We start from the raw sequence: 20,272 nt of genomic DNA, 5'->3' as shown, positions 1-20,272 counted from the left end.
ATTGAAATTTATTGTTAACATTCCTTTAACACTAATGGAGTAGATCAGTGAAACCTAACTTATGAATTAAAAAAAAGATCTACAGATCAAATTTGCTCCATTCAATTTCTGAGTTAAATTTCCTATTGAAACATCTTTTTCGTACCTGTCATTCCAATCCCACTACACGTCTACACTGTTACAGTATATTAAGATGAAAAATATTGTGTTTACAAATTTCATAAGTTTATATATAATCGTTCCAATGATAAGAAAAGATGCAAGAGACAGTTGATTAACTCTGTATTCTTCTTGAATGTTTACTTACTTTCTACCATACGAAGTGAGTTTTTAATTTTTTCGATTAAGACTGTTTTAATCTTGAAAATTTCGTCAGTTTCAATGTGCTTATCATTTGAAGCTAATACATTTTTAATTTCAGATACAGAGTGACCATTGATTGATTCTGTCTTGATTGTACCATATCCTCTTGTCGGCTTAAGAATAGTCTAAATAAAAATATAACAAACATAACGTATTATATGAAAATGTAAATCTACAAATTTTATAATAAATAATTATGAATTTTACGTGTTTCTATTGTTGGTTGTTACAGATTTACTTAATAATTTAGTTAATAATTTATTTATGGTTATGTACGTATATAGATTTCTACAAAACATTAAATGTCAGCTGTGTTATTAACAAAAATGAATATAAAATTTCTAGTGCGAGTAACAAATTGAAAGACTTGCTGTTATCAACAAACTTTAAAGTGAAACTTCTTCTATAGATGGGCAGGCCATTTCTTCATTTATTTTATATGCAATGGTGCCATTTTTTTACCTTCTTTCCTAGTGTTTTCATTGTCGTTCTCTGTACTCGTCTGGAAATTTATGAATATTTTTCTTATCTAGTATTTTGTTACCTCAAGTCAGCAGTAACTGTTGTTCCATCTCCATTTCTTGTGTCTCATTTTTTCTATCTTTGATAATTCTTCTTTTGATAATTTTCCGTTGTTCCGGTTTTCTATTAGTGAGATCATCACGAATGTATATATTTTTTTCTGACATGTTTCTCAACTTCTACATTATTGCTGTTTGAACAGGTCCGCCAGGAATACTTTCAGTGGAAGTATACGGTTTAATATCCTATGATCTTACACCTAGTTTTTTTGGAAAATGTTGTAGTTTGTTGTAACTATTTTCATATATGCGTCTTATTCTGTTTCGTTCCTTTTAGATTATTCTACATGCACTTTGAGGATTTCCTTCCCTTATTTTTCCACTTTTTTCTGCATATCCTCCATATTTTGCTGTTTTATTAACATTTGCTTGACCTTTTTGGATTTTCTTAATTTTTTTTACATATTCTATCTTTTATTTATTAACTGTAATTCCATCCTTCTATCTTTTTATTTAATTTGTCTTAGTCCTTGTTAATATTTGATACCCTTTTTAACGGTACGATTTACGAATATTTTGCCCAGTTTGACAATGTTTGTTTCTAGTATAATCATCTTATCGTCTTAATAATATAAGAGGTAACAAATTTCATAAAGTATGCGATTGTCCACTCTATACATATTCACAAATACAATGTGTAGACAATTTTGTTTTTGTTTTTTGAAGAAATTATTTATGATAATTATGGTTTTATTATTATATTGCAAATAATTCTCTATTAATATCAGAACTATTTTATAAATGATTAATGACGTGTCTAAGAATTATGATTACATTATAAATTACTTTGCTATGTATATTCACCATTTTGGATAATTAGTTTAACTTTGAGTTATGGAATGAATGTTAAAGATAACAAAATAATAATGCTATGTACTACTTACAACACTACCAGTGATGTTAACTGGTACTTCATTTGATATTGTTTTATCAAAACGGTCTGTTAGATTTACCCCATTAATTAAATCGATAGAAGCATTTCCCATAATTTCAACATGTTGAAAGAAATGTTTAGTTCCAAAAATATCTTGAGTGCCCTCATCAAAAACAACTTCACCCATGTTTATGTCGTTTATAGAGGGTGTTGACAGATCTGTAACAAAACGAAGAGCGGTTTTATATTGGAAATGTGGCAATGAAACACCAAAGTCGACTAACTTCAATATATTTTCTGAGCTTTCGAATACTTATGTATTCATCATCTGGGACTGAAATTATAGTCAAATACATTATAAAAAATATGTATAAATGTATACTAATAATAAAATTTTACTTACAATAATTAATTAAGATTTTCGGTGGTGTTGAATTGTATTAATTGTTGTAACAATTTTGAAATTCAAAAATTCAATATTGAAAGTGGCAGCAGTGAATGTGTTAGTGTCATCAGTGTTCTTGATACTTTGATTTTCTCGGTAAAATTCCAAGGAGTAGGCAGATTGAGGCCTTGGAATCAACCAGGAAAAAGGGGTTTTTATCTAAAGGGTGTATTTTTGGAGATATAAGTAAAAAAGTTTTCTTTTTAAATTTTAGAGTCTAGAGTATTGCCCAACATTCTGTCTATGAAGTCGGTTCTCGTTTTTACCCACAGGTTGTAGTTTTGAAGGTAAAAGAGTTGTAGGTTTTACTCTTTGGAATGTTTTGGATTATTCCAGATCATTGTAAAACATTCTAAAACATTTCCAAAAGGTTACAGACAATCTCAGTCTTTTTCAGCGGGTATGTACACAAAGATCCGTTGTTGCTTCGAACGAAAGGTACATCATGTAACATTCAAGAATGTTGATGATGAATGATGACGATTTGACATACAGCAGTAGTAAAACTGAATATTTCTCTCAACCATGGAACTATTACCTTTCCTCGATCCGTGGTCACAACTATCAATCTCATTGTATTTTAGCATTTATTTATTTATTTTATTTTTTTTATTGTATTTTGAGATGCTAAGAATAAGATTCATCAGAAAAGTTATTCAAATTATTCAAACGCAAACCACATGGCTTTTTATTTTTAGTTTAAACTTTCACCCAAATACCACAGAGTATTGATTTTGTAGATGAATTATGAACAGTTTTCACTTACTTTGTACTTCTAAATTCTGAAAATAGTAAATTCCATTGGCTATTTGTTCTTCACCATCGGTCCTTAGTCTATTAATAATAACGTCAGTGAAATTTATATTGCCATAAAAAGTGATATTCAAATTATTATTAACTTCAAGTCTTTCACATATGGCTTCAGGTATTGGTTTCAGTTTGTCTAAATTCACCAAACTTTCAGTACTAATTTTGGATATATGATCACTCTGAAACATTTTTGAGATTGATATAAAAAGTTGAAAAATTATTACTTAAAGCAATTTATAGATATATTTATATGAAGGAAAATATTTATGAAGAATGGAAAAAATAAGACGAAATATGTTAAACTTACGAATCAAAACGATCAAAATAATCTTCTTTATACTAATACAAGGAGCTTAAAGAGCATAACAAACAAAATACAATCAGCTAAAGAATATAACGCTGACAACCGCAAATCACAAAGAATTGAGATACAAGAAGAATTTCCATGAAGATATACGCAAGATTTAAGAAATTAAAGAAGGGAGATTATTGAACAGAACCACTGCATGAGAACAGAAATATCAGTAAGGATTGAAAAAATAAAGTTGGTGAAGATTTAAAATAATCCTTTGTTACTAGAGGTGCTGTTGTATAGTGTAAGTTTTCAATCTGGCATATTAATTGTCAATTTTTGTTTGCTTTATCGTATAGCATCAAGGTTGAAATGTTTTTTAAAAACACGCGAGTATTTTGAAAAGTTATGGTTGTCTCTGCGAATCTTAGAATGTTTTATCTTTCGAAACTTCTTTTTGGAATGGTACAGCACAATACTGTAGCATTCGTCTCGAAAGTTTCAATTGTAATGTTACGTTACTAGAAATGCATTATGTGTATTAAAATTCGGTTTCTCCACGTGCGATAATAAATTTTGACAGCCAAGACCTTAGTCGCAGGTGATGCCTTCTGGTGATTGGTTAGATTTGGAAGTAAGATCAACTACCTATTCCATTACAAAAAACTTACATTAAATTTATTAGTTTGTACACCACCAAAAAATGTTTTCAATCCTCGAATAGTTTTGTTTTTGCTATCTTTATCGACAATAATTTCATTGATCTCAACAATTTTTTCATCATTCAAGTAAGTGGTTTCTAAATTATCTAAAATGAAAGCGTTTTTTGTATGTAAAGTTAGAAACCATTTTATGCCATTGATTATCTGCAAGAGAAATATTACACAAATTGAATTTTGCAATCAGAATTTAATTTTTAGTATTACCTGCGGTTTGTCCGATTCTGAGAGAACAGCATCTTCTAATAATTCCGCTATATTAATACCGTTTATAAGCTTAACTGAGTTAAGATTCTTCACCATTACATTAGAAGTAAAGTTTACCTGAAACATGAATTATCTTCTGAAGTTATAAATGTATGTTTTTAAAAATAAACGTTTGGATAATTACTCATTATAATTTTTAAGTTAATGTAATACTACAATAAATTATATTGACGAATGTCCAATTATCTGTTCAATCCTCGCCAAATTAAAACGCTATATAGATACTGCCATATCGATAACTTCTACGATTATTACTTCTCAAGATGCGTCCGACTGACACTGCTTGACATTCTAAAAAAGTTGTGGAAACCATCGTTGCACAGGTATCCTAAATTTAAATTAGCTCTGTCGTCAAGGATCAGATCGTTAATAAGTCTGTTTCACTACAACGGGTTCGACTTATTCAAACCCAGAATCTCTTATTTTTCCTCTTTCATTAGCGATTACAGTCTAACCAGTAGCAGCTGACATTAATTTTGATGGTACTGTTCGTCATTTCAGTATTGAAGTATTGTGGCATTCGGTTGAAACCATCCAAAGCTGAGTGGCTTTGCCAATCGGTAAAGTCTACTTCAGTTTGACAATTGAAGTTTTCGAATCATAAAAGCATTGGAAACGAGCTACATCATTTTGATACAGTCCTTTAAGCATCTTAAAGCACTTTTACTGGAAAGCGATGAATTTGTTTGCTGGCGACGAAAATACTTAAGAAGTATTAAGCAATACAGAACCGAGCAGGAGAAAATCTTTTACCTTGATGAGACGTGGATTAATGAAGGTTATACAGTACCAAAAATGTGGCAAGACAAAAATATAACCAGTGTTCGCCAAGCTTTCATGAAAGGCCTGTCAACGGGTATTAAGGTGCCTTCAGGTAAAGGGAAAAGAATAATAATCGTCCATATTGGAAGCGAAGAAGGATTTTTAAAAGAAGGTTTGCTAACCTTTCAGTCGTGCCAAACGGGAGATTACCACGAGGACATGGTTTCGGATGTTTTTGAAGACTATTTTGGTGAAATGATAAAATATCTTCCGGCTGATTTAGTAGTAGTTATGGATAACCCAAGTTATCATTCTCGACGCATTGAGAAGACTCCAACTCATCTTGGAGAAAACAAGAAACTATTGACTGGTTAAACACCAAAAGTATTGAATTTGGAGATAATTTGATAAAAAAAAGAACTATTATCTATAGCAAATTTACACAAACATCGTTTTATGAAATACGTCGTGGAAGATATATTAGAAAAACATAGTGTAACTGTGCTGCGCACACCGCCATATCATTGCGCACTAAATTCTATAGAACTTATATGGGCGCAAGTGAAAGGATTTGTATCAAGACACAACATGACATTCAAAATGAAAGACGTTAAGCTACTGTTTGATCAAGCCATTAAGGAGGTGACATCAGAGAACTGGCGAAAAGCAGTCCAGCATATCATTAAAGAAGAGGAGAATATGTGGGATCTTAACTACTTGATCGATTTGACCGTCGACCCGTTAATTATAACGTCAAGAGGAGATGACAATTCCTCAGATGATGAAGAATATTGATTTTTTATAATTTAATTCCTGTATAATGTTTTTTTTGTATAATGTTCAATAGAAAATAAGTGTACCTAATACTATGTACATAATGCCTAATTTTTATTCTGTTAAAATCACAATCGGCTACACCCATAAATTGACCCCAACCCGGGTGGTACTACCTGCACTTGATAAAAAGATAGAAATTTACTCTGTTGGGTCACTCTGTGGTCCCTTTGCATACCTAATGAGATTTTATTACTCTATACATTTCTGAAATAAACTATAGAAAAAATTTATTTGATATGTATATGTATACTAACCGGAGCATGTATAACGTTTCGAGTACTTATTCTGACTGACTTTTCAAATATTTTATACAATAAACTCTCTCCATCGAGTAAAGTAACATCTCCTTTAATTTCAATTTCAGCCCATTCTTTAGTCTGTGGATCAGTCAATTCATTTTTTATTGCTTCTATACTGCAAGGTGAGATTTTTGATGCTTTAATAGATTTAAATACTACATCTGAAAATAATGAACCATTCGGCAGTATAATCTTCTGTGGAGAGGTAGTATAAATGTCTATCAAGTTTTGAACATCAACGTTGTTTATTTTTGGTGTCACCAAATTTTCTGAAAGGTATATATATTGAAAATGCATTGAAACTAATTTCACGTGGTATACTACGACTGTAGACAGTGACTCATAAATTCAACATAGACCTTCGCGTATCCGAGGCAATAGGAAATCATAGTCATTAAAAATTATCTTCAGCATTTCAGCATCTTAAAATTGATTGGTTATCAAAAAAATCAGATGAGATAAATAGTTCAACCAAACTGAATATGTATTTCTATCAAATATGAACAATTGAACACAGTCGTCTATGTTATTTTCAGCTTCGTCACCGATATTAACGCATAACACATAGCCACGGACTCTATTGTTATTTCAATGAAGCTATCGAATTTCAACATATTCGGCACTTCCTTCAATACATTTCTAGCTATTTTACTCTTTTTACTATTAAAAATATTTTGTATTTCATATACTCTCATTTTAACTACACACAGAATAAGTATTGGTCTCTGTCATCCCCTCTCTTTCTCTTAGTCTGAAAGTCTGGAATCGCTTTCCGCCAAGCTTTAAATTTGGGAACAGAAAGTAATCGGAAGAAGTCAAATCAAATGGATATGGCTGATGAGGCAGTTTATTGCACTTTGGCTATTTTCTTTGTAACAATAGCAGACACATGACAACCACATTTTTTCTTTAACAAATTTATTCGTTTTTTCTTAAATATACTATTGCCGTGACATTATTGTTCAACAAAATGATTTTAGATTTCTTGGGCCAAGTTCCTCAAATAAAGTCCATCCTTTCGAATGTATTTTTGTTCCTGGGGTATAATAGTACCCCCCACGTTTCATTTACTTTGAAAGAACTAATACTAATCATATTCATAGGAATAACTATAATGAAATGAATTTTTCCTTAACCTATGAATAGTATCGGGGATAGGTTTTTATTATCATTTGGAAATTTTAAGAATTTTTCTTTATGGCTTTGAAGAAACATTCATTTTTCCGATCCTGGCTTCTTCGTATAATATAATTTCATTGTTCAATTAATACTCGAAATTATTTTTCCTCCTTATTTACCCAATAGTGGAAACGTTTTCTGTTTCTTTTTCTGTATTAAAACTAATCAATCCGTATTTATGTAAAATTTTGACAGATGATATCACAAATCAGCCTATCCAGTGCTACTGGAAATTACATATTAAGTCTGAAATTCAACCTTACATAAATCAAATGGCAAGAAAGACCTTCAGTATAGTAAGAAATTTGAATTTTTTTCGAAAAAGATGTAGTGAGAGTCCGTAATAATTTCCTGTAATCCCAGCTTATTATTTTCTTTGCACTTTTGCACCGTAGTTTTAATCAGCACTTAAACTTCCATAAATTAGGATAAACGTTACGCAAGCAAAGTAAGATGACTATAATGCACCCGTTAGGATAAAGAGAAGGCCACTAAGTTCACATAGCCGAGAAGCATTATTAACGAGTAATGAGCGAATTATAAGAAATATAGGAATGGAAATAATAACTTCTGTATGTTCTGAATCATACATAATTATCTACTTACTTCGTGTGTATTTATTCGTTATTTTTTTAGTGTGATAATTATTTCTAATAATAACATTCCTGTAAAAGTTGGTTGAACTTGCCTGTTTTAATGTTTGTGAAATTATAAGTTGCGGTAATATTTTGATTAGTATTTCTTATTAAGATTCTTGTAATGAGACTTTTCAGGTTAATATCGTTGACAAAAGAAGTAACCAAATTGTTAACCATAATGTTGCGTGTAAATTTTACGTCGCCTTTGATCCCGTACTCTCCCTTATGCAATGCCTTAAAAATAAGTAAAAAATAAGATAACACTTATAGTCTAAGATCCCACCGCTTGATCTTGCAGGTATCTGTTTTTTTTTGATGAAATTAATCTTGAGGATGTATGGAATGGATTAAGGATAGGTTGCCTTTCAAAAATTAGACGCAATTACCTGTAATTAATTTTAATGTCATTTATATACTAATATGACTTGCAGCTATATGTTTTTTCAGTCAATATTACAGCATTTGAAAGAAAATTATGTCACAATTAAAAATAAAGATGGTTGCCAGCTCTCAGTCAGCCGTGGCGTTAGGGTTGCCGGGTGTAAACGGGTATATTATTGTTAATTAAAGTTTTATATACATTGAACATGAAAATCCATGGTTACCACTTGCACAATGGCCGCAAACAGAGGTTGCCATGATTTTTGTAAACGACTCTCGCTCCAGGTAAGTGGAAGCGCAAAAGAGAAGGTGCACCCATTACAGGTACTTCCGTAATTTCTACTAGACAACCTGTCCTTAACCATATATCCTCAAGATTCTTAAAATTTTATTCATCAAAAAAAAACAGATACCTGTAAGATCAAGCGGTGGGATCTTAGACTATTACCAGTTATGTTTAAATAGTTCGGCATAAGACGAAAATCGAAAATTATACTTACATTTTTAGATAATTCATCACACGGAATATTTTGCAGTGAAGACATATTTAGAAGATGTCCAATACTAATATTACCTTCTATTGTTAAGTTTTGTAGTACAGAGGTATTATCTATAGCTTTGTTAAGAGAGTAATAGTCTTCTAGTGGCCGACCATTAATATTTAGCACGTATAAATTGTTAACTAAAATAGTTTGTAACATAATAAGATATTAAAATGACAAATGAGTGGTAGTGTTGTGAATGGCTACTATCCGATTGTACGAAAGTTATTTTTTATATAGTTGTAAACGTTATTTTTCCTACGAAAACTAATAAATTGCAGTTATTTTGTACATACTGGTCTTTTAATTTACACGAAATAAATCGAAACGACTTTTATTCAGATCCCTACTTATTGAAATTAACAACCAGTTCAATAGATTCAGCTTGAACTGGATACCTGTAGAGTTTATCAGATGAGGATATTCACAAACAACTCAGAATGTTTATTAATTGAAATAGAAGTGCAACGCTCTCATTGACTTGGTTTAATTCAAGCACATAATATCAAAACATATTCTTGCTGTGAAAGGATTATGAAAGAACGAAACATTTCCCTCTAGTCTTTGTGGACCAGAATGACATTCGCGACTGTACCTCAAGTTGACGAAAGAACTGTTTCTATACCATGCTGTTTATTGTAATAAAAAGTTACAAAACCGTTTTATCAAGATTGATGGACGTGACAAGTTACTTTGATTACAGAAGACTTTGATATGGTGAAGTCATATAATAACTGCCACTTGTATCAAACAAAGGAGGACTAGTTATTTATAGTGGAAAGTTTTGAGAATTTGCAGCGCTCCTAAGAGTTCGTTGTAGATATGAATAACTTGTATCGATCTCTAACCTGGTTAACGTTAAACAATATACGCACTTATCTAAGCATACATGTTGCTGGTTGTTTATTTTCTCAAAAAGCGTAAGTCAATTTTGATAAAGCTTGTATGCAACCACTTTTGATGTATGATCTACCAAACAAAAAAGAATCATCAAAATCAAAATTTGGTTGTGAAATTGATTCAAAAATACATAAATCTATGTTTTCTATGACGTCAACATAGCAGCCATTGGCTTTTTGGCCACTATCAATCTAAATGAATTTAGAATATCTTTTAGGCATTGGTATAAAGAGATATCCAGAAATATTCAAAAAATTTTGAATATCTATTATTTTTCTTGGCTTACGTATTTTTCTATACGTGCATAAGAAGTATGTGTTTTTTGAGGATGAAAATCCTGTGAAATCCTTTTCTTATGTGATATTAGGAAAAATCTCATATATTCAGTTAGTGGAAAATACTTTTAATAAAAATATTTGCTCATCTTTCAAATATTTATTGAGAAATTGATAGTCTTACCTTTGATATGCTCGAAGTTCAACATGTTAATATTATTTGGCTCGTCAATAAAAATAAATTTTTCACCAATTGTATGTAAAGGTACTGCGTTTATAGTGTTGACATTTTCGAAATCTGATTTAGCACTGTTCTCCACAATCAAATGCTCAAATATTTTTGTTGCTTAAAAAATTGTCAAATATTATATTGAATATTGAATAATACTTCAAAAAATTTACCAGTAATATTTTTTGGCTGTTTACTATTTAAAGTTTGGGAGACATTTATCCCTTCTAGCTCCGATACTTCTAGATTATCAATCTTAAGTGTACCGACGAACACTTTTTTTCCTTGAATTCTTAAGCTGAAAATAATATTTGTGTGAATCGTGAGAAAAAAGGTCATTAATACTATATCTCTGGAACAAAGAATAATCTTATAGTCACCAAAACCTCATGTGATATACGAAAGATTACCACGTGATATATTTGTTTTTGGTATTAAGACAACGTTGATTACCTACTGGTCACTCTAATATCTAGATACCGGATTATACGAGTATATTTACTTAATAAAATTCATTCTCTTTTATATTACATTACTAAATCTTAACAACTTCTCGATATAATGTTTACATGCTAACGTGACGATGTGGTCCTTTTTAAACTATAACTTAAATACAATTTAACTATTTACTGTCTTATTTATAGTTATATAGTAAGTTATTTATAACAAATTATTAAATATGTAGTTACAGTTATTAATCAAATTAATTAAAGAATATAATAATCATATATTCTTCATCAAATATTCTTCAAGCAGAGTAAGATAATTGATGGAAGGATGTCTAGTGGAAGTTTATTTTACACGGTTTTGACCAGGGTTGTTGCTTACACGGGTGTTTACAGAAGCAACAGATACTGATGCAGATAATATTGAATTGCATGAATAAAATACACCCAGTTTTAGAAAACAGATAATTTATGTTGATGGAGGTATCCATGAATCCAATTCTTTATAAGTTATACACTTAGACCATACAGTTACATGGACTGCTACTGTGACCAATAAACATTTAAAAAGACCTTTCTTTTCTTTTCCTATCTTCATCTTTTTTCTGTTGTTTGCCTTGTTGTAAGCATCTGTTGTTTAATTCGTTTTGTCACTCTCCTTTTACTGGTGAGAATAAGAGTAGTAACTGTATGATTTAAGGCTATAGGTCTTTTCATAAGACATTTTTTTCTCATGCGTTCCTATCAGCCATATGAACAAACATGTTAAAAGATCTGTGAAATAATAATTAAATTGAACAGATGTTCAATAAACTACATCTATTCAAAAAAATGAGAGAAATATATTATTTCAATTTATTTAAATTAATTAACCACTTGTACGAAATGAAATAGCGAAACGGCTTTTTAAGGAGTATCTAAGAGTGATAAGACGGTATAAGCGTTGCCTGAAAAGTAAAATTTTTGTCACCAGAATGCAAACGTGACTGTATCGCTTTGATCTACGACGAGCGTTTGGGAACGCCAAAAACTACTACCTAACCAGCGAAATCATCGAAAGAGTTTACTAATTGGTACTAGACGACCGTCGGATTAAGGTTAGAGAAATAGAAGAGACTATAGGCACATGAAAAGAACGTATTTGCCATACACTGACTGAAAGATTATGCAAGTTTAAGCTATCTGCACGTTGGGTGCTACTTTGGATCAAAAATGAATTCGAATGAAAAGCCCTATTGATGCGGCTTAACCAACACGACTTTTTACTTTGATTCGTGAGGATAGATGACCTGTATTCATTGCTTCACTCCTGAAATGAAAAAATAGTCAAGAAAATGGGTCACATAGGGCGAATCTGTTCCAAAAAAGCAAAAACGGTTTCATCGGTCGGAAAAGTGATGGCGACTGTTTTTTGAGGTAGACATGAGATTTTGTTTATCAAATATCTTCAAAAAGGTCAAATGATATGCATCATAACTTGAAAAGATAAAGGGAGAAATTCTAAAAAGCGACTTTGTCTGATAGAAAAAGGAAGTGCTTTTCCATGCACTTACTCACACTTGGGTTATCGTCGTGAGTGAAATTCATTGATTGACCTTCCACCGTATTCACCAGATCTGACTTTCAGTGATATTTTCCTGTTTTCTAACCTTAAAGTAAGAGAGACATTTTCAGTAGACTATAATGTTATTGCTTACGTAAACGTCTATTTTGTGCAGCAAAACGGCAACAACTATTTGGAGTAGTTAAAAAGGCTAGAGCATGAAGTTTTTACACAAAGAAGATGACTATGTTCGAAATTAAAATTAATTATGAAAAAAAATGTCTTGTATTCGAAGTCAATAACTATTATTTGAAAATTTTTCAAAATTTGTCGACGATATCGCGAAAAATATTAATTTATTAGAGAAAATACCTATTAAAACATTTTCAAAATTTGAAAATGTTATTTTATGGGTAAAAAATAGCGGTTGAAGTGACGAATGACTGTTAAACTGAAGAGCTGCTTTATCAACTTAGCGACCAAAAGAATAATGATAATTTTTCAAAAATCATTCAGTTCTATAGATGACTATATTATGAGTAAAGTATTTCTAATATGATGATTCCCATCGAGGTTATTGTTTAGTAAGGAATTTATCTATTTATTAACAAACTACGTTTACCTTCCTATCTTTTTAAAATATTCTTCTGAAATTTTCTTCAAATTAGGCGTATGTTGCGTATCATTTTGTAGTGTAACGTTACCTAAAACTGTAACGCTTTCAAAAGCAAAGTCAGTTTTCTTTTTGGTTTTGTTATCGTTTAAAAGGAAGTTATCGATTTTGATATCATTTAAAGTTTCTACTGTTAAATGAGGTATGGAAAGTCCATTCGTGAAATTCACTGGGACTGGAATCTCCTTGAAACATTAAATTAGAAATTAATCAAATTTGCGGTTACAATAAATTATTATGTTAAACACTTCAGACGAATAAATTATAATACCTGTTCTCTACTTTTACTCCAGTACACCTTTGTAAAATTGGGGTTAACTTCAGTGTCAGATACAATAAGTTTCGTTGTATGCAAAACATTCAACTCTTCTAAATATAAATCATTGTTAATTACTACTTTGCCGATATATGTTTGTGATAAATCAGATTCTTTTGTACCAAATACATGATCGCCATTTTTCATGAACAAAGAATTATTTAACTGACCTGTGACATTCAAGTCATTTCTAACGATCACTCTATTAAATGTTACTGCCCCTTAAACAAAAATATTGTTTATAAAATAATATATAGGAGATACATTGTATAAACTATGTCTTCCTTCAGTTATATGTTGGACAATTAGTGAACAATGGGGAAGATGAATATCAATGCAGAAAATTCACAAAGCTGAGGAGCCACACCAACACGTAGATAAGGGAGGTGACGAAATAAATCAGAGAAGAGTATACTAGGCTCAAAACTATCAGTGAAGACATCAAGAACAACAAGAAGCAAAATAGATAAGTAGCAAGTTAATCCACTTTTAAGGTCGTTTTTAGTCATAATAAGCAGGCTAAAATTGCATATACAAACCAATGCGAACATCAAACAGAAAGCAATAGGTCGATCGAGAAAAAGAGGGTAACTGGATAATTTCATGAATGAGGGAGTAGAATGGCGAGTAATTAACAAAGGGAATAACCAATATAAGGTACTTTCAGTAGTTTACTGGAAAGAAGCAAGATAACAATTTCTATCGTACCTTTTTTGAATTTAGTAAGTAGGTAATTATAGTTGTTTTAGTATACAAGGGATAATATTATGATTTAATAATTTAAGTTTTGCCCCTTTTCAATGCATCAATTTGAAATTAATACCTGTGTTAAGATCTGACTTGTTTATTAGTAATAAATTGTTTTCATCAAACTTTATATTATTTATACGATCAGCTGTGATATTTTCCACTAATATCTTGTGTATCTCCACATGTGCTGTGATATTTTGATCTGTAGATGTAGTGAAAATTTTATTAACATCAATATTTTTCAATTTATTGGTCCTGAGCTTCGCTGTTCTCAAAGTGGTGAAGTTTAAAGAGCCTAAAATCATAACAGAATTCATTTACCAGAAGTTAAACAAAAAAAATCATTGTGAACGATGAACGTCATGTATTCAGAATATACCAGACTTATTCTCTAATTGTCCCGACAATGGGCGATCCGAAAGTTGGTTGGAAAGTTCAAACAACGCTTTTCTGTATAATACGAAAAGCGTAACAATTATTCTTTTTAATTCTACTGGGCCATAGTAGGGGCAATTCAAAAGTATATGCATGAAATGTATTTTTAATAAATGTCATGATCATATATTTGTAAATTAAAACAGATTTAATGCAATGCCACGTTTTAAAAAGTTTTTTGAATTATAGATATTTTCCTAGATATTCTGTCGAATGATCAATATAAAAGTGATAAATTTCTACAAAATTATCAGCACCTTACCTGTAATTTCAGTTGTCTCATTAATTCTGAATACGGAATTTTTGAATTCATTCCAAGATACATTGTTAATGGTATCAACGATTAAGTGATTTATTTCAATGTTATTTGCATTGAAATCTATTGAAGAAGTCTCAGTTGACTTTACTATAGCGGATAATATCAAATCAGGGGCTTCCTGTGAAAAAATTGAAACAAAATTAATTTCTTATGCATCAGCTGAGTTCTAATAAATGAAAAATATATTAGAGCTCAATTCTAAATATTTTATTTTATTTCGTATCGTTCAAAATATGTTTTTTTGCGAGAAATCGTTAGGTCATTAGTTAGCTTGCACGTTTCTCCGTTGTTATCAGACACTGTATAATCTTCGTCATGTTAAAAGTACTCGAGGGCAGCCATTTTGATCTAATAATAATATTGATCACGTGGAGGTGACTTCAGTTATCCCTATTTGGAAATATAAGGGATTGATCGATGCTGTATTGACGATACTTTATATCTAGTTTTGAATTGTTTATGGCTATAATTGCTATATCTTTTCTGGGCTTTTAACTCGTTGGAAATGGACAATTAACGGGAAAAATCGAAAATTGAGCTAGGGTTGATATTTAGTTTATCACGATAGTTACATGGAGAAAATTCCAGAAGATTATGTAAATAAAATGCAATAGGATTAAATATCATAAACACTTTGTCAGCAATTAATTTATTATAAATACGAATTATTGTAAACAACTTTTTAATGAATACCGACCGACAAATGAAGATTTTTTGAAAGTTGTTTGTATTTGAGCCACAAATATCACCAATTTATACAATTTTAAACACAAAAACATCTACATATTTGCCCTATCACATCAGATTTTTTTAAAAGACATTTTTTTCAAAACTTAAAGAAAAAATCAATAATCATATTACAAAAACATATATTTGAACATTTACAAAGAAAACATTGAGTCTAAACAATGCTACAGGACTATTTAGAGTGACATCTTTTACGTTTCGCGACAAAATTACGTCTAGGTGTAGTTTTTTGTGAGTAACTTCAGTAATATAACGTGTCAGTGACCAGCAGTAATCAGCCATCATATTCACATTCCATCGACCTTGGTACCTTGTCTACATAGTTTTTATCTCCTAATAAAACCTTTCTCTCTGCTCTTCACTGTAATCACCAAGATTATCAGGAAAAAAGTTCACATGTGAATCTAGAAAGTGGAGTTTTATGCTCATATTACACTCCAATTTTTGATACTTATCCAATAAGTTTGCAACCTTATTTTTATAGTCGGGATGTTTATTATTTCCTAGAAAATTGTTGACAACACCTTTGAACGCCAGCCAAGCATCTGATTCAGTGTTATTCATTGTGGCATCAAATTTTTCATCAGCCATCAAATATCTGATTTGCAGTCCATCGAACACTCCTTAAATTTTTGCTTCAGATAATCTTGGACATTTTTTACACATGTATTCAAAACTAGCATTGTTTTTATCCAATGCTTTAACGAACTGTTTCATCATACCGAGTTTGATATGAAGCGGAGGTAGTAAAATTTTTTCAGGACTAATTAAATTTTTTCGTATAACGTTTTTTGTTCCTACTTTGAGATTTTGTTTTTGCTTTAAAGTCATAAAGTTTCCACAAATATAACAAAATGTATCCGCATTATTATGATACTTTCTTGAAAACATTCTGTTGTCTTAACAGTTTTTCAACAACAGATCATACATAAAATTTATTGAACACTAAAAGTAAAACGTAAGAAATTTTTTCAAATAAACACACTAATTTCAGTAAAAAGTTTATAAACAAAATAACTGTAGAGGTTTATTTGCATGTAACCTGTTTCGAATGGGTGTGTCGTTGTTGCAACAATATATTTTCGCACGATTCGAGAAAAGAGCGCCAAAATCTAAAATTTAATTTATTTTAATCAAAAAATTTAAAATAGCCAATGTCTTAATCTTTTTAAAAACCTGATGTGATACGATAAAATGAGGTATAATTTCGTGATCAGCACTACCAAATTAGTGGAAAAAAATAATCAGAACTTGAACAAGGAAAATGATGGTGACCGATATATGATATATATATGATGATACATACATATATAAATATATATATATATATATATATATATATATATATATATATATATATATATATATGTATCGTTTTTGAATATATAGTTCATATTCAATAAATTATAGTTAATTCGCTTGTGCAGTTAATTGCAATTTTTAGTTAAATAAATTTTTAAAAACATATTTTCGGCCATCGAAAATATAATTCGACATACATTTTTTCTGATCTACAATTTTTCAATTACACCACTTAAGGAGTTATAGAATTGACTTAAAAAGTCTTAGATTGTTGCGAAAAATTCTCTGACACTCTTTTTTTTACTATAATTCTTGAAAAATCCTCTTTATTCGACTAGATGCTTATCGACGTCTTTACATAATTTAAGACGTCTACTAAAGATTAGTGTGTTGTTTATAATCGGTAGTTATAAAATGTTGTCACCACCTAAATTATAATTTGACAGAAATATTTAGAGATACAAGATAACATATTTTATACTATATAATAATAGAGGAAGTGTCTCTTTTAACTGCTATAACAACTACAATAGCTCACCTCGTTTAGGGAAGCCAGTCTTGCCTCCTCAACATTTAATGTTTTAAATAGTTTGACACCCCTAATTTTAACGGGGCTGCTTTTCAAGTATACATCTTCTATTGTAACATTATTGATATTAGCAGCAAACATTGCGTAGGCTGTAAGATTTTTTATTTTTAGCGATTCAGTGAATACTTGACTCCCATTTTTAAGTAATAAATCTAAAATAAAATATCAGTAACTTATAAAATCATCTGACAGAATAAGCAAGAATGAATAGATATGAATATAATTTGAACTTAATTTTTACTTTTTGACTAGATGGAGCTTCATCAGAAAATAGATGGTTTGAAAATATTACACTGCATTTTTATACACTGGAAAAATATGATTGTAATAGTTCAACTTATGAATTATTCAGTCTGAAATTATAGGGTGTTATTGATAGTTTTAGTAATTGTCGTTTGATGGACAGTTCTGTTAATGATTATATGAAATTAAGAAATCTAAGAGTTACCTCATATAGTCATGAATTCACAATAAACTATTGAATACTCAATTGTATATACCTTTAAATGTCTCATCATTGGTATCTAAGTGATCTGTAACGAGTGTTTTGAATTTAGCTTTTCCAGTTATAACCTGTGGTTCATCGTATTTAAGCCATTGACCAGGAGCCCATTTTTCTTTATTTACCAAATTCAAGATGATATTTTTTGCCTTTAGATTTTTAGCATACACTTGACCTTTGATTGTAGTGTCTTCATCAATTACCTGTAATTCAAATTAAATATGAAGTAGCCATCTACACAACACTGATGTCGACGACTGGGTTTGTCCACCGCTTCAATTTGTTTGTTTACTATGGAGAAAAGTGGAGTTTCAGTGGTTCTGTTAGATGCAGATAATACATTGTTGTACTCTACGGAAAGAACACAACATTCACGAAAATTTCTCCATAACCAATTTATCCTAGTGGCCGTTCAACACAATTGTTTCTTCAAATACTTAAAAGTCCACCTTCAAGTTCAGAATGGTATATTTGGCTATATAGTTTCTTTATAAGCTCTTTATCAACAAAACGTCTAGCGTTAAATTTCCTGACTAATTTGTATGGAAATGGCAACAATTAATTTCCTGAGGAGTCTTATCATACCCTATGATTTATAGTTAATCTTCAAAAAAAGAGCATCATCAGGGAAAACAACAAAAAGGGAGGAGTATCTGATGAGGCAAAGATAGGGTCAATGACTAATTCAATTCTAATTGTAGAAGACCACTATTGACTGAACAACGACGTCTGTTTGGCTCAATTCGAGCATATACATAGAGCAATGAGACAAGGAGCATCTTCTACCACAAAAAGCATGTTTACAATCGTGTCGTCGTATCTATCAACAAAAAGGGAATGAATATGCTCTTGTATTCACCATATTTGATGGTGAAAGTTCTCATTGCTACCTAGTCAATGTCTCGTTATAAAATCTGAGGCGAGTTGATGCAATGATGGTTTGGATCACTTGTTTTCATTGATTGAAATTGATGATTGATTTTCTCCAGAATAGAAGATAAACTATATTCACATTAAATTTGCAAGTTTTTCCATAATCAAATGACGGATAATCATGTACTGGCCTAATATTACCTATTTTGGTTATTATGGTTTTTCTAAAGAAAGTCTTAAAAATTCCATTCTTGTAAACGTTTTTAATTAAAGCTCATCACTTTACATACTACCAGATCTACAGAATACGAATAAATGCAAATGAATTTGCTTATCCTTAATATGTATATACATACTGTAAACCAATTTTTGTTTAGAAAACTTGTCATGTGTAAAATACATCCTCTAATTATGCCTATTCTCGCAGATTTCACTATTATATCTATACCATTATTATATTAAAGTAGGTCCATATTCAATCTATTCTTCACAATTTCTTCATACTCACCAGATTCTCAGGGTCTGCCAGCAGTTTGAGATGACTTAATTGTACTTGAAGTTGTTTTATAGCAGTATCTAAGTTCTGCACCTGAAACGGAAAATCGTAGTAAAAGGCAACAACAAAGTATATTTTCAATATGGGAATAAATTTACCGTGAAAATGATTTAAAAAGAGATCTCATTGTGGGTTTATATTAGATGCTAGGATATTAATCTACAAAAAGTCACTGCTAGACGTTTCAATGATGCTCATCCAGTAATAACTGAATTATTGATAAAATTTTCAGAAACAAGATAAAAAACGTGAACCACAACAAGTAGTTAGCAATGAGAAAACGAAAGTTTCGGTTTTAGAACAACTACAAAAGAAACAATATTAAAAATTTGTAGTATCTTGTAATAAAATTCTCACAAAAACACCAAAGCTAAAATGTAATTAGTCTAAATAGTGTTTAATGGAAAATGCCGGTTTTTATGTGTTTATGTGAAAAATTCTTACGCCTCAATTCAAACATGTGGCAACTTGTTTATTTATTGACGACGTTTTCATGATAAATAGTATGGAGTGCCATAAATATAAAATTCGTGCATTGTTATTGCAAGATATTATTGGACACAGAAGTTGAAAGCAGCCATGGCAACAAGAAAAATATATGAAATTGAAGGGAAAGACACAGTCGAAGAGCGAACGGTACAGCGTTGGTTTAATACTTTTAATAGTTGAGATCTGATTCTTGAAGATAGTTCGCGCTCAGTTCGTTCACCTGCGTGGTTGCAAGGGAAAAAATAGAAAAACTACTTAGTTTATCAGCACTCGCCGATTATTTAAAGATGTATGTATGCATGGATTTAGGGTCTCGAATACACTGCGACCCAAAGGATT

At 30.6% G+C, this 20,272-nt stretch overlaps 1 protein-coding gene across 1 annotated transcript in view; it reads right to left on the bottom strand.

Moving 5' to 3' along the window:
- The window catches only part of LOC130450794 (uncharacterized), a 37,522-nt gene that overhangs the window by 8,885 nt on the left and 8,365 nt on the right, over window positions 1-20,272 (bottom strand). Inside the window, exons 10-26 of the mRNA XM_056789425.1 lie at window positions 19,397-19,477; window positions 18,014-18,218; window positions 17,463-17,665; window positions 14,819-14,993; window positions 14,195-14,416; window positions 13,327-13,592; window positions 13,005-13,240; window positions 10,567-10,691; window positions 10,349-10,510; window positions 8,948-9,129; window positions 8,117-8,300; window positions 6,205-6,518; window positions 4,292-4,408; window positions 4,037-4,231; window positions 3,030-3,252; window positions 1,829-2,037; window positions 308-488 (exon numbers count right to left, since the gene is read on the bottom strand). Coding sequence (XP_056645403.1) covers window positions 308-488; window positions 1,829-2,037; window positions 3,030-3,252; window positions 4,037-4,231; window positions 4,292-4,408; window positions 6,205-6,518; window positions 8,117-8,300; window positions 8,948-9,129; window positions 10,349-10,510; window positions 10,567-10,691; window positions 13,005-13,240; window positions 13,327-13,592; window positions 14,195-14,416; window positions 14,819-14,993; window positions 17,463-17,665; window positions 18,014-18,218; window positions 19,397-19,477 — 3,280 coding nt within the window. The remainder of the gene's footprint in view (window positions 1-307; window positions 489-1,828; window positions 2,038-3,029; window positions 3,253-4,036; window positions 4,232-4,291; window positions 4,409-6,204; window positions 6,519-8,116; window positions 8,301-8,947; window positions 9,130-10,348; window positions 10,511-10,566; window positions 10,692-13,004; window positions 13,241-13,326; window positions 13,593-14,194; window positions 14,417-14,818; window positions 14,994-17,462; window positions 17,666-18,013; window positions 18,219-19,396; window positions 19,478-20,272) is intronic.

This window comes from Diorhabda sublineata, chromosome X, assembly GCF_026230105.1.
Source record: "Diorhabda sublineata isolate icDioSubl1.1 chromosome X, icDioSubl1.1, whole genome shotgun sequence".
Classification (NCBI taxonomy): domain Eukaryota; kingdom Metazoa; phylum Arthropoda; class Insecta; order Coleoptera; family Chrysomelidae; genus Diorhabda; species Diorhabda sublineata.
This window is presented reverse-complemented; position numbering and strand designations above follow the sequence as displayed.